The sequence below is a fragment of the Tachypleus tridentatus genome, chromosome 3, assembly GCF_004210375.1.
Source record: "Tachypleus tridentatus isolate NWPU-2018 chromosome 3, ASM421037v1, whole genome shotgun sequence".
NCBI classification, from domain to species: domain Eukaryota; kingdom Metazoa; phylum Arthropoda; class Merostomata; order Xiphosura; family Limulidae; genus Tachypleus; species Tachypleus tridentatus.
In genome coordinates, this window is record NC_134827.1 from 75,067,301 (window position 1) to 75,082,755 (window position 15,455).

Genomic DNA, 15,455 nt, shown 5'->3' on the forward strand with positions numbered 1-15,455 from the left:
AAATTCCCATACAAAATGTAGGTGAGTATATTAATTACCTTAGGAACAAAACATTGTACAAAATATATTATACATATGTACACGAAAACATATTCATATAGGATGCGTGACCTTCTAGACTGAAATAAGTAAATATGAATACTTATAACAACACCAGTTTATAAATAACATATATTTTTATTTTTTTTTATATCGGTAGCCAAATAGCACTTTCATCATATTAACAATGTTCTTTACCAACCAATTTACGAAGACTACATAGAAGATAAAGAATTTGTTTGTTTCAGTCTAGTCTCTATCTTTCCACCATCAAGTTCAGTCTATTCTTTCTCATACTACCATCAAGTCCAGTTTAGTCTTTATCTTACCACCATTAAGTCCAATCTAATCTTTATGTTACCACCATCAAGTTCAGTGTAGTCTTTATTTTACCACCAACAAATTCAGTTTAGTCTTTATCTTACTACCATAAAGTTCAGTTTAGTCTTTATGTTACCACCATCAAGTCCACTCCAGTCTTTATGTTACCACCATCAAGTTCAGTCTTGTCTTTATCTTACGACCACCAAGTTTAGTCTAGTCTTTATCTTACCACCATCAAGTTCAGTCTAGTCTTTATCTTACGACCACCAAGTTTAGTCTTTACCTTACCAACATAAAGCCACTCTAATCTTTATGTTACCACCATCAAGTTCAGTCCAGTCTTTAATCTTACCACCATTAAGTTCAGTTTAGTCTTTATTTTACTACCATGAAGTTCAGTTTAGTCTTTATGTTACAACCATCGAGTTCAGTCTAGTATTTATTTTCATGAATATTTTGTGGATATCAAATATATCTTAAAATCTTAAAAGATTGTCTTAAAAGATTTCTCAAAATGAAAAGAAGAAATGTTATTAAAGTAACTTTCTGGCTATATCGTTGCAGCGACACCACTTGCATTATCACATCACTATTGCTGGCAAAAGCAACACTGAAGTAGGTGTTAAAATCAGTGGCGTATTCAGATAGGGGCTAAAAGGGGCTCGGCCTTAGATACCATGGTCCTAATGGGGGCCAATTGATAGTTTTTTCTAGGTAAAATTACATGGGATGTAGGGCCAATACAACCCTAAATCCGCCATTGGGTAAAATAAAGACCAGACTGAATTTAATACTGGAAAGACCAGGACTAGACCGAACTTGATGATAGTAAGATGAAGACTGGAAAGAACTTGATGGTCGTAAGATAAAAACTATATTGAACTTGATGGTAACAACATAAAAACTAGAGTGGACAGGATGGTGGTAACATAAAGACTAAACTGAAATTGATGGTAATAAGATAAAGACTAAACTGAGCTTCATGGTGGTAAGATAAAGACTAGATTAAACTAGATGGTGGTATTATAAAGACTAGAGTGGATTTGATGGTGGTAACATAAACATTAATCTGAACTTGGTAGTGGTAACATAAAGATTTGAGTAGATTTGATGGTTGGAAGATAAAGACTAGAGTAGACTTGATGGTGGCAAGATAAAGACTAAACTGAACTTGATGGTGGTAAGATAAAGATCAGAGTGGACTTGATGGTGGTAAGATAAAGACTAAACTGGACTTGATGGTGGTATGATTAAAGACTAGACTGATCATGATGATGATAACATAAAGATTAGAGTGGACTTGATGGTGGTAAAATAAAGATTAAACTAAACTTGACAGTGGTAACATAAAAATTAGAGTGGACTTGATGGTAGTAACATAAATACTAAATTGAACTTGATGGTAGTAAGATTAAGACTAAACTGAACTTTATAGTGGTAACATAAAGACTAGACTAAACTTGATGGTCGTAAGATAAAGACCAGACTAAACTTGATGGTGGTAACATAAAAACTAGACTGAATGTGATGGTGGTAACATAAAGATTAAACTGAACTTGATAGTGGTAACATAAAGATTAGAGTGGACTTAATGGTGGTAAGATAAAGACTAAACTGAACTTGATGGTAGTAAGATTAAGACTAAATTAAACTTGATGAAGGTAAGATAAATACTAGGCTGAACTTGATGGTGGTAACATAAAGTCTAGAGTGGATTGATGGTGGTAACATAAAGACTAAACTGAACATGATAGTAGTAAGATAAAGACTAAACTAAACTTGATGGTGGAAAGATAAGGACTAGACTGATTGATGGTGGTAACATAAAGAATAAACTGAACTTGATGGTCGTAAGATAAAGACTAGGTTGAAATTGATGGCAGTAAGATTAAGACTAAATTGAACTTGATGAAGGTAAGATAAATACCAGGCTGAACTTGATGGTGGTAACATAAAGACTAAACTGAACTTGATGGTGGAAAGATAAGGACTAGACTGAACTTGATGGTGGTAACATAAAGACTAAACTGAACTTGATGGTCGTAAGATAAAGACTAGATTGAAATTGATGGTAGTAACATAAAGATTAAACTGAACTTGATGGCAGTAAGATAAAGACTAAACTGAACTTAATGATGGTAAGATTAAAGACTAGGCTGAACTTGATGGTGGTAACATAAAGATTAGAGTGGACTTGATGGTGGTAACATAAAGACTAGACTAAACTTAATGGTCATAACATAAAGATTAGAGTGGACTTAATGGTGGTAAGATAAAGACTAAACTGAACTTGATGGTAGTAAGATTAAGACTAAATTAAACTTGATGGAGGTAAGATAAATACTAGGCTGAACTTGATGGTGGTAACATAAAGACTAAACTGAACTTAATGATGGTAAGATTAAAGACTAGGCTGAACTTGATGGTGGTAACATAAAGATTAGAGTGGACTTGATGGTGGTAGCATAAAGACTAGACTAAACTAAATGGTCGTAAGATAAAGACTAGACTGAACTTGATGGTGGTAAGATAAAGACTAGACTAAACTTGATGGTCGTAAGATAAAGACTAGACTGAACTTGATGGTGGTAACATAAAGACTGGAGTGGACTTGATGATGGTAACATAAAGACTAAACTGAACTTTATGGTAGTAAGATAAAGACTAAACTGAATTTGTTGGTGGTAAAATAAAGACTACACTGAACTTGATGGTGGTAACATAAAGATTAGATTGGACTTAATGGTGGTAAGATAAAGACTAAACTGGACTTGATGGTAGTATGAGAAAGAATAGACTGAACTTGATGGTGGAAAGATAGAGACTAGACTGAAACAAACAAATTCTTTATCTTCTATGTAGTCTTCGTAAATTGGTTGGTAAAGAACATTGTTAATATGATGAAAGTGCTATTTGGCTACCGATATAAAAAAAATAAAAATATATGTTATTTATAAACTGGTGTTGTTATAAGTATTCATATTTACTTATTTCAGTCTAGAAGGTCAAGCATCCTATATGAATATGTTTTCGTGTACATATGTATAATATATTTTGTACAATGTTTTGTTCCTAAGGTAATTAATATACTCACCTACATTTTGTATGGGAATTTGAGGACAACGAAGGTCTAAAATTGTATATAATATCAGTTGACTGTGCTTTTAGAAAGAATGGAGAGTTGTAAAAATCACTTGTTTTTGAAAGCAATGTTTCACATTTATGGAAGTGTCGCAAAATGCTTTAAAAGTTAATAGATTATCAGCATATCTTGTATAAACAGTTTTAAACTGTGAACATCGAATTAGAGAGATCTATGTTTGTTAAAAATATTTTTCTTTCGTTTCATGGAATGAAACTAAAATATCTGAACTTTAACTACTGGTAGTTGCAAATAAAATAAAAATTTATAGATGAATAAATCTTTGTTTGCAGTCGAAGACCTTTTGAAACACTGTAAACACAGTTTAAAAACTGATATCTAGTTATAACACTCATCAACCGTAAGAACTAAAGTGTATTGATTTACACCTTCAATTTTACAAACAACCATAGAAATAAAATGCACATGTGAGTGGAAATAGACGAAACAAAAGTCGCCGATTAATTGTTTTGTCTCTTCAATTGAAACCACAACACTGATCACGACTGAAACCACTAGATCTTTATTTATAATAACACTTTTCCACTCAAACAGACTGGTTATAAAGGTCAAAGGTTTACTCGGTTATTGATCGTTCTTTTATCGTTCGACTAATAGGTAAAGAATTGGAAAGAATCTCAAGGGTTTCCTTGTTATGTGACGTCATACTCGAGATAAAAAAAGAAACACGCTTGAAAGCGAAACATTCTGGGAAACAGGGAAGTGAACGAAGCTGAAAGTCTATATACTGCTTTTGTTTGCATTTCATCTAATGAGTTTGATTAAAGCATAGGCTTTGTTTAAGAAATTAATTCTCACAATTTCCTCACAACACACCAACCGTCGATTTGTTTGTTTCACACGCTTAACAAATTCACTGTGGCGTCGCTGGGTGCGCTTTACCAGAGAGAGCGGAACCTGGACAGCAGACTTGTGCCAGGTTCTCCGTGTGCTTGGGCCGTGTGTGATACCGTCTCTCACTCTTGGCCGAAATGTGGGTTAACAAAGAAAGGAAAAGATGTTACAATGTAGCTGGAAAGACAGTTTTTAGCCAGTGGCTTAGCAGTGGAATATAGGATGTTTCGGGGAGCTCTTTGATATCCACAAAATATTCATGAAAACAAACAAATGTTTATTTCAACAATAACAAGTCTTTTGTGTCCCATAACAATGTGTTTAAAAACATCGAGGCCATCAATGAAAGAATCGAAAACTGTAAATGGGAGGGAAATCAGTGAAACATGGTGTTATGACGTAAAGCAAGCCTAGAATCTGTTTGTGTTAGTGTACATTGTTCGCAACACTTTCCGTCAACAGACATGAGTTTACCTAAACATATGAAGGACTTGCTACAGAAATCAAACAGCGTTCCTCTAATGGCAAGTGGATGTCGGCGTGGGGACGCTTCCCGCCGGTGTAGGTTACAACTTGATGGTTACTCCTATTTAATTGGTGAGTTACGTCTGTTTCTTTTTTAAAAATACATCATTTATGGATTATCAACTGCTCGTAGTCTTACTTAAGTAACGTCTGTTTCTGTTTTATAAATACATCATTTGTGGATTATCAACTGCTCGTATTCTTACATAAGTAACTTTTGTTTTTGTTTTATTAATACACCATCTGTGGATTATCAACTGAAACTAATGGTTAATACGATAAATAACAAAAGCGTTTTTGAGACGTAAAATATGTACAACAACAATATGGTGACCTTTAAATATATAAAACAGCGTGACGGGAGAAAAACCTACATATAAATAAAACAAACAATCTGAACGAACAGTAATAATACACTAATATACACTTGGTACAAGAGGAGATAGTGCACCGTGAACAGTAATAATATACTAATATACATTTGCTACAAGGGGACATAGTGCACCGTGAGCAGTAATAATACACTAATATACATTTGCTACAAGGGGACATAGTGCACCGTGAAGAGTAATAATACACTAATATACATTTGCTACAAGGGGATATAGTGCACCGTGAAGAGTAATAATACATTAATATACATTTTCTATAAGGGGACATAGTACACAGGGAAGACAGTAATAATACATTGAAACATTTCCTAATTCTAGAGGGAATTCTACGGATTTACAGCACTAAAATCATGGTTTTTTTTCCTCTCGGTGGACACAACAGATAGCTCGATGTGGTTTTGCTGTACAAAACGCATTCATCTACAGGAAGATATAATGTGTGGCAGACATTAATGCGTTAATACGCTTACGACGTGAAGACAGTATCAATAAAGTAATACACTTTCTCCAAAATGACGTTGTTAGATGTATAAAAACTGCTTTAAGTGACCAGAAGAACGTCATATTAAAACGTGACCATTTTTATAGCGACAGGTTACACTAGTGACCCCTAGATATAAATATTTATATGACAGAATGTGGTTTACTTACTTTTGTTTCTCTTTAATGAACGTTATATAGATGCAAATAGTTGAAGTTTTTCATTAATCAGGTCAATTAATAGCCCACTTTAGTGACTATTTGTGGATTATAAAGTTTGCATTTAGTAGAGCTGGTCACGCGGAAAGTTTTGTTTGTTTCTGAATTTCGTGCAAAACTACACGAAGGCTTTCTGCGCTAACCATCCCTAATTTAGCAGCGTAAGACTAGATGGTAGGCAGTTAGTCATCACCACCCACCGCTAACTCTTTTACCGACAAATAGTGGGATTGACCGTCACATTATAGCGCTCTCCTGGCTGAAAAGGGCGAGAATGTTTGATGCTATCAGGATTCGAAACCGCGACCCTCAGATTACGAATCGAACGCCTTAACCCACCTGGCCATGCTAGGCACTTTCGAACGTACATAAGAAGCTATTTGTGCCCTGCCCACTACGGGTATTGAAACCCGGTCTTTAGCAGTGTGAGTCCGCAGACATCCTACTGTGTCACTGGTGGGCACGCGGAAAGTAAATTACGGTTTTAATTTAAGTGTGGCTGACAGACAACCGGGTTGATAAAGTGATTATGTCATTTTAGGTTTAATTTAAAGAAATAATAAAGAGCCCGTCATAAAATCAATTGAGTTCTGTAAATTCAAAATTACTTTCATAAACTGTTTTGTTTTCACCTTTTACAGCGAGGCTGCTGATAATTCTGGTATTCAGTACAGAGGTGGATAAACCATCCCCTCCTGTGATTAATATTTATTGAAGAGACACCATATGTTCATGTCAGTGTTAAACTATATTAGACGATTTTATACACACGTAAAAGTAACAGTTAATGAAATTCGCTTCAATTTTGTAATATTAGTGGAAAATATTGAAGTAAAAAAAATGTAAGTGACGCGTATGTCTCTACCGATAAAATTAAATGTCATCTGTCTGTATTTGTGTTCTGTCCACTGCAGGGAACTAACCCATCGAGTTTACCACAATGTATCTCGTATTTTATAAACAACGTTGTAAACAGCCGGAAGATATCTGGACTAAATATGTTTTTTAACTAAACAGTTTTACAGAAATTTGACCATCTTTATTTATAATAAAACTTCGTTTATCTTACAGTTTGCAATAACTTCGTGTGTTTACATAGCTCAGTTAGATAACAATGTAACTTGCAAGACAACCAGAACTAAACACATATTGAATTTCTCGTTCTACCAACAGTTAATATTTGTTGCTAATGTAACTTTTGCTTTTTAAATCAGAAAATATCACTTATTTTTGTTTGTAGCGTAACGTGCATCTTTTACGAGTCATTTAAACATAGGAATGCAACGGATTGTTCTTTACTTATACTAAAACCAATATGGTTGATAATGAATACATAAGGTCGGTTAAATATGTCTTTCTTCCTCCTACATTCCTTGTCTTTACTTAGCCCAAGAAGAAATGTTATAAAACAGCACTACAGAACATTTTTTGTCCATCTCGAGTCAGAAGGCCTATCGTTCAGTACCACATCTCGTTAGTTGGAGTTTACTTTATCAAACACAACTCTAACATACTTTTAATGAGAAAAAGTCCCCGTCCCCAGTGACGGGAAAAGTTTAAGTTAATCTATTAATAAACTTAAGTTATTTCATGGTGGTTAAAAAGGTTTATTGTGTTACATTCTTGGTTTTATTCTAAGCCAAAACTCTGAGCTATTTATACCACCCATGTTGAAAAGTAATTGTTGAGTGTGTCAGTCATGCTAAGAGCCACTAACAATAACATACAGTAAATCTAGATTTGTATTCCTTAGGTTTCGTCATATTTTTTAACGTGAATGACAGTGTGATTAATTCATAACACTTTAGTGGAAAATATCCTGGTCTTGAAATATAAGTACACATCGACATTATTCAAGTCTGTTCTACCAGCATTTCAACAGTGAATGTTGAGCTGTTACTACGTGCACAGCTTTTAAACCGGAAGACAGACACATGTTCGCAATATGTATAAGATACGCAACGTACATCTACAACGAAGCGTCACTTTTACCACGAATATTAGTGGAATGTTCATGATTTTTCAATTAGACCACTCAAATTGGATTTACAAAACAAAATGCTGGTTAGATGGTAATAGTTGCAAGGTATCCAAAAACCCTCCAGTTTCTTTTTTATTATTATTTTCGTATAATTAGTAGGATCTTAATAGTGCATTCTTGAAAAATATAAGTACGTGGTAAAAAAGGGTCTTATATATCTCTCTCTTCGTTTCTAACACTGGTGAATGTTTTGAACGCATGCATGTATTTATTTTTATAACAATCTTTAAGATCTGTGTCTGTTTCACATCACCTGGCACATGTGTAGAGGAGCTACAAAAAGAAGATAAATCAATATATAAATATTACACCATAATGCGTTTCTAATATGAAATATCCTATCTCCTCAGGGAACGGTGTGAAATATCTTACATCTGATTGACCCTTTCTCTGTTTATTTAAAGCTGGCATTTAGCCCGTCAAACACGACAGGGCAAGTACTATCTCATAATATACCTTAACATCAAGTTTCTCAGTTAACTGAAATAAATACATTTTGCAAAATCAATCTTGACCAATAAAGAGGCAGAAAAGTGCAGTCAAGGCAACCAGATATCAGTAAGTTCCTATATTAGCTAGTCACTCTTATAACTCACTCGTAGCTTCACAGTACTAAGCGTGTTTTCTTTTTGCGGCGACTGGACGTGAGCCACGAACCTTGTATTTACAGTCTAACCACCCACATCATTGGGCTACGTTTATCCCTGAATAGATGGCTATGTGTTTCTCAATATTAAAGATGAATAAACAAATTGTTGCTGCGATTTGAAATATCCTGATATATGTATTCCCAACTGGAACATTCGACATGCGCGTTCTTTCTGTCACAGTCGAGGAGTGGCTAGCTTGTCAAATTTTTAATGATTTAAGAAACAGGATAAATGTCACGCAAAACTGCTCGCCATTGACATTTTTGAATGTCAAGTCTACACGACCACAAAATAATTTATCAGAACCAGAAAAATTGGGTCAAGTTCTACACTTTAGTTGTTTTAACCATAAAAGCGGAAACACTTTTTTTTTTATCGTAATTTAACACGAGCCCACAAATATATTTTGAACGAAATGTAACGATAACATAGAGTTTAATTCAAGTAACTGGATAACTAAAAAGAATTAATAACAATTGTGAAAAGATCCATGAATAATATTTACAAACAGCTAAAATTATTCCTCAGAATTCCGATCATGAGAATAAAACAGTGAAGAAGATCCCGAAAATGATGTTTTTTAATAAGAGACTAAGTCATGGGTTGTTAGCTTTTTGTTGAAACAATAAACCTTGTTGACGTGTTTTTAAATCAGTGGAGAATCGAGAGATGTAGAATCGTAATAATATCAGATATAACTTTGATCATTGTTTGACGGTTACTAATAGTTCAACTCGTACCATTACTGATAAAACAGACGAAGAAAATAGAAAAAAAAACGAACTCCATTGGCTCTGTCTGACTAAACTTCGATTAAATCGAACAAAGTTATTGGTCGTACCACAAAATGGAATATTTACTTGATTAACCTGACTTTCTATTTCTGATTTTTTACTTTAATTTTACCGATTTAGCAACAAGATGGGACCTGAATGAACGTCTCTCACTTTGTATTGTCGTCTTCAGAATTTTCGTTTGAATGTAAAAACATCAAACCTTTATTGAACTTGTCTAAACTTTTTATTTTATCGAGAAATCAATAGTTGAACAACTGATCAGTATCTGCAATGTCTTTGTTGAAACTTCGGTTGTCATCAGAAAAAGAAGTTACTGATTGAACAAAAATATGTTGATATTCATTGAAAGTGTTTTCTGCATGGATTAAAGTTTCCGATGGAACAGGAAATATTAAACACATTCGCTGAACTAATTACTGTTTTATAGGTTTAATAACAGCATAAACATTTCCTTGAACCAATATGGTCTTCTCTTATAGTGGAAGAAATCTTGGCTGAACAGCGAACTTAAATCTTGACTGGTTTTGTATGAACTTCAACTATATAACTAAATATTCTCTAAATTTGTTGAAACTTTTGTTGTAGTGAATGTTATGTTAATTATATTAATTATGCAACAATCAGTCCTGCAGATACAAGATCTAAAGAATACTACATTTATTTCTAAATAAAATCAATCAATGTTTAATAACCAATTTCATTATCAGTTCGTAATACCCGATATCAAAAACGGTCTTTTGTGTGTAAACGGATTGAGCCCCAAATTACTGAGTACTTAAATGTACCAAATTAGAAATAATTAATCATGTTTACATAACGAAATGTTGTTTGGAAATTAGATTTTACGACACAAGAATGGACTCGAATACTGCCTCGTGACACTTCATGCATTTCATGTTAAAGCGTAAGAAAAAATAATCAACTTCGTGCTAAAGCGTAAGGGAAAATAATCAGATTCGTGTTAATTATTTTCATGTTAACCTGAAAGAAGTCGTTATCGGTGTTAACTCCTAGCGCCATAAACATGATTAATATTCGGCTTAAAATGCCAGTAAATGTTATGAAACATGATCGACTTTACGTTTGCGTGTCATAAAACTGAATTATTTATTTTCAAGCTTGAATATTTTTCATGAATTATCTAAACTTATCATGATATACTCGCTTTCGTCTTGTTCTAAGGATACGAGATTCAAAGCTGTGTTTCTAAGTGTATCAGTAACAAACGATATTATCTTTTAAAGTGCGAAAGAAAAGAACAGGTTGGTCATGATTTGATAGGCCATATTAGCTTGCGCAATTCGTGAGACCTCTGCTGGGAAAGTTTTGCGTATATGTGAAGAAATGGGTTGTAGCTGATGCTACAAAAAGGCATTAATTCAAATATTAAAAGCTACAGTTAAACGAAATTAGCGAATAACAAACAAACCAAAACGTGTAGAGAAGATATGATATTTTAAAATAATATTAAGCTTGTTTAATAACTTTAAAATACAAAACTTCATGTCATAAATTTATTAACATTTAATAAAATAACAGAATCTTTTGTCACTAACAACTACCGTGACACAGGCGCCAGGCCACTTCCAAGTGTCACATAACAAGACTTGTTTCATCCTTCAATGTAAATATATATATATACTCTTGAAATGTCCTTAATTATAAAATCAACTGTTCGATTGAAATGTTTCAAATCATAAACTTCATTTACGCTTTTAGTTCCATTTGAAATTTTGAAACGAACATTTCTGTCATAACCATATTCTATAGAATTTGTTATTCTGTCTCGTGGAGTTCAAAATATGTTTAAAATATTCTTACCGCTTAGAAAAACTGAAGAGGTTACTGGCTGGTGAACGTTCATCGAAAGGATGTGTTTGTTTTTCTTCAGATGAAACCCGCACTTGCGAATACGTCTAATACCAGTGGAGTATTGATTCCACAAAAACCTCTAAGTGTCACTACAACCAAGCTATTGGCATTCTTTGGGGCACTTGTGTTATACAGCTATGAATTTGAATACCTGAATATGGTATTTGTTGAGCACTTTGGGGTATTCTTACTTCTCCAAGAAAATCCATGGAAAAAAAAATTCTTGGCTGAAAGTATACTTTAAAATATTGTATTTCTAATGTAACTTTAAGCTTGATGTTGCTAACTGCAGTACATAACTTACATTTAATGTTCCCTTACTAGTTTATATCATTTTATTGGTGAACCTAAAATGGGGAGAAAGATTGTAGATTATTTTCAGCAAGCCTTTTCGTTTCACGTACTTACGAACTCGTTTATGGACTTACATTTTGATATAGGGAACGCTTCACGATGAGCGATATACATAATTATTAAATAGACAAGTAAATGCCACAGAGGACGTTTCAAAATAAACAATATGTAATTATTAAGTAGAGAGATAATTGTCACAGGAGACATCTCAAAATGTATATATATAATTGTTAAGTACACAGGTATTTACCTTAGGGAATGTTTCAAGATCAACAATATATGCTTCTATATAAGTATTTAACCAGTTGCTGTTTTTTGCTACTTTTATTTCGGTTATTTTCGGCAAAAGAACGTCAATATCTGTGCGTTGTTTGAAGACATGTACAACCCTAAAAAAGATCATATACTGTGTATATTAATTAGACACTACAGGCTTCTAAAATATATATATATATTTAGTTTCCTTCTCCTTGAGTTTCCCTTACATTAGAGGCTTGTAATTGTAATTATAATACGGATATATGTGCAAAACTACGCAATGTCTATCTGTGCTATCCGTCCCTAATTTTAAACTGATACACCGGAATGAAGGATAGCTAGCCATCAACAATTACAGACAAGTTTTGGGCTATTTAAAAGCGAATAGCGGAATTTTATCGTTACTCTTATAACGCATCACGGCCCCAAAGTGCAGAGCAACGATTTCGTGGCAATAGAGGAAGAACCACTGACCCTAAGATTCGAAGAACAACCCTAGATAGTGAGGAATTGTAAAAACACAACACACAGAAAAACAGAAAACTTGTTTTCAAATGCATTTCGCATTTATAACTCTCAAATAGTTTCATAATGGAATACAATGGAATTAATAAACAAAACTTAACAACCCTGATGTCCAAAATGTTTGTTTTCAAGCGATACTGAGATGAGGACCTCAGAACATGACCACGTAACACATTCCGGCACGTGTTTTATTATGTACTACTCTCATGTTAACCTTGGTAACAGATGGAATTTACACGCTCCAAAAGGTTTGTTGGACACATCGCGAATATTTCGGTTTCTGTTTTTTTATAATCAACAAATAATTTTATAAATTTAATAGGTCAGCTTCTCTGGATTTTTTTAGTTTAAAATTAATACTTTTTGTTCACATTTTTTTGTAAAATAATTTTGAATGACAGGAAGTGATAGTAAACAAGAAACCTGATAGCCTGAACACTTTCGCAAGTTTGTTTGTTTTGAAATTTCGCACAAAGCTACTCGAGGGCTATCTGTGCTAGCCGTCCCTAATTTAGCAGTGTAAGACTAGAGGGAAGGCAGCTAGTCATCACCACCCACCGCCAACTCTTGGGCTACTCTTATACAAACGAATAGTGGGATTGACCGTCACATTATAACGCCCCCACGGCTGGGAGGGCGAGCATGTTTGGCACGACTCGGGCGCGAACCCGCGACCCTCAGATTACGAAGCGCACGCCTTAACGCGCTAGGCCATACCAGGCCCACTTTCGCAAGTTAGACTGCTTTAAACCTGATAATAGGCCCGGCATGGCCAGGTGGTTAGAGCACGTAATCTGAGAGTCAAGGATTCGAATCCCCGTCATACCAAATATGCTTGTCCTATCAGCCATGGGGGCTTTATAATGTGGCGGTCAATCCCACTATTTGTTGGTAGAAGAGTAACCAAAAAGTTGGCGGTGGGTGATGATGACTAGCTGCCTTCCCACAAGTCTTGCACTGCTAAATTGGGGATGGATAGCGCAGATAGCCCTCGTGTAGCTTTGTGCAAAATTAAAAAAAACAAACATAAACCCGATAACCTGAGAGCTTTCGGAAGTTACACTTTCCTAAGTTTGATAATCCGAATGCTTCCGAAAGTTATAATACTTTAAACCCGATAACCCGAATGCTTTCGAAAGTTTGGTCGGATAGTACGTATTTCCTCGTCATTGAAACCCGAATGTCTTCGTAGGTTAAAGATTTCATCTATTAATTCATCCGCAAGCAGAAAGTTAACGAGTTTCTAATATCTATTTTTTTTTTGTTTTTGAGACGAAAGCCTACGAAATAGAGGATAAACTGGATTATTAAAACACAGACTTTATATACGAACAAACTTTGTGTCTTTGAAACAAACATCAGCTCAAAAACTTCCAGAAATATCTGTTTGTAATAAATCATACAAAGTATTCTTAGCTTTATCAAGAGCAACTCACGAGTGCTTGTTTGTGTTTTTCTTATAGCAAAGCCACTAATTTAGCTATCTGCTAAGACCACCAAGAGGAATCGAACCTCTGATTTTAGCGTCGTAAATTCGTAGACTTACCGCTGTACTAGTATCTCACAAACCAAATATTCTTATTCAGTATTTCACTCGTAAGTAAAATAATATAGAATGAAAAACGTATTCCTTTAACAAAGCGTTTATATACCTGGCCCAAAATGGCCAGGTGATAAGGGCGCTTGACTAGTAATCTGAGGGTCACGGGCTCGAATTTCCGTCACACCAAACATGCTCGCCATTTCAGCCTTGGGGGCGTTATATATCGACGGTCAATCCCAATATTCGTTGGTAAAAGAGTAGCCCAAGAGTTGGCAGTGGGTAGCGATGACTAGCTGCCTTCCCTCTAGCCTTATACTGATAAATTAGGGACGGCTAGCACAGTTAGCCCTCGTGTAGATTTGCGCGAAATTCAAAAGCAAATATTTACAAACATATATGTGTATCTATTTAAAAAGGTATATACTTATGAGTGTACGTCTAGATTTATAAAGTGTGTGTGCTCCAACTATATGCGTCACATAGCTGCATGTGTATGTGCGTGGAGTTGGATATACGTACTTTTAGTTATTTATCTCTCACTAGAACTATGAACGGTTTTATTACGTATGGCTAGGGAAGATAGGCTCGTCTCGTTAAGACGCAGGTGTGTTGATAGTTGTCCTTCCTCGACAGCTCCAGCCAGACAATGAACACTCGCTGACTCTTGTTTATACACGCACTGTAACCTAATAGTTAAAGAGACGTATATTGTTATAAGCTGGATGTAAGCGTAAAACTGTAGCGGTCGTAATAGAACACAATACATGTTACAACGGTAATTTATTATTTAACGATGGCGAAAGCAAAGATTATATATGTGAACTGTTGACCCAGGTCTACTGATGACCTGTAGCTCAGGGGCGTATAGAACTACAAGGGTATGTGGAACTACAAACCAATGTGTATCAGGGGTTTGTTGTAAATATCGCGCAAAGTTAAACAAAAGCTATCCGTCCCTAGCTATCCATAATTTATTAGCAAAATGCAAGAGGAAAGGCAGCTAGTTCTCATCATCCACCGCCAACTCTTGGACTATTCTTTTATCAACGATTAGTGGGATTGATCGTAACATTATAAAGCCCTCACGGTTAAAAGAGTAGAATATCTGGTTTAATGGGAATTCGAACACGCAGCATTCCGAATGGAAGACAAGCGCCCCAAATACCTAGCCATGCCCGGCCCTGTAGTTCAGGAGTATGTGGAACTACAATGCTGTGTGTACTAAAGGTCTCTAGTTCAGAAATATTACACATAATACAAACTATTTTCCATCATTAGTTGTGGTCTTGGAATAAATTAAAGGTTTCTTGATTTAATGGTTTCATAATACTGTGTAATTCTGGTTTCGAAACTGTTTCCGTTCAATATAAATTATGTCTAAACACAGAATTATAAACATCCAAGGACTCAAGTTATTTTTGGCCGTTCCTCAAATCTCA

General features: G+C 34.7%; 1 protein-coding gene across 3 annotated transcripts in view; it reads left to right on the forward strand.

Moving 5' to 3' along the window:
- LOC143247206 (dual specificity calcium/calmodulin-dependent 3',5'-cyclic nucleotide phosphodiesterase 1A-like) overlaps positions 1-15,455 on the forward strand; it is a 135,158-nt gene that overhangs the window by 65,315 nt on the left and 54,388 nt on the right. Inside the window, exon 1 of one of the 3 annotated variants that reach the window (XM_076494882.1) lies at positions 4,237-4,957. The exons of 1 other annotated variant lie outside the window; for it this stretch is intronic. In XM_076494882.1, the coding sequence (XP_076350997.1) occupies positions 4,825-4,957 (133 nt within the window). In that variant the 5' untranslated portion in view covers positions 4,237-4,824. Of the gene's footprint in view, positions 1-4,236; positions 4,958-15,455 lie in introns of those variants that run through there. One more of the 3 variants, XM_076494879.1, reaches the window with a different exon arrangement.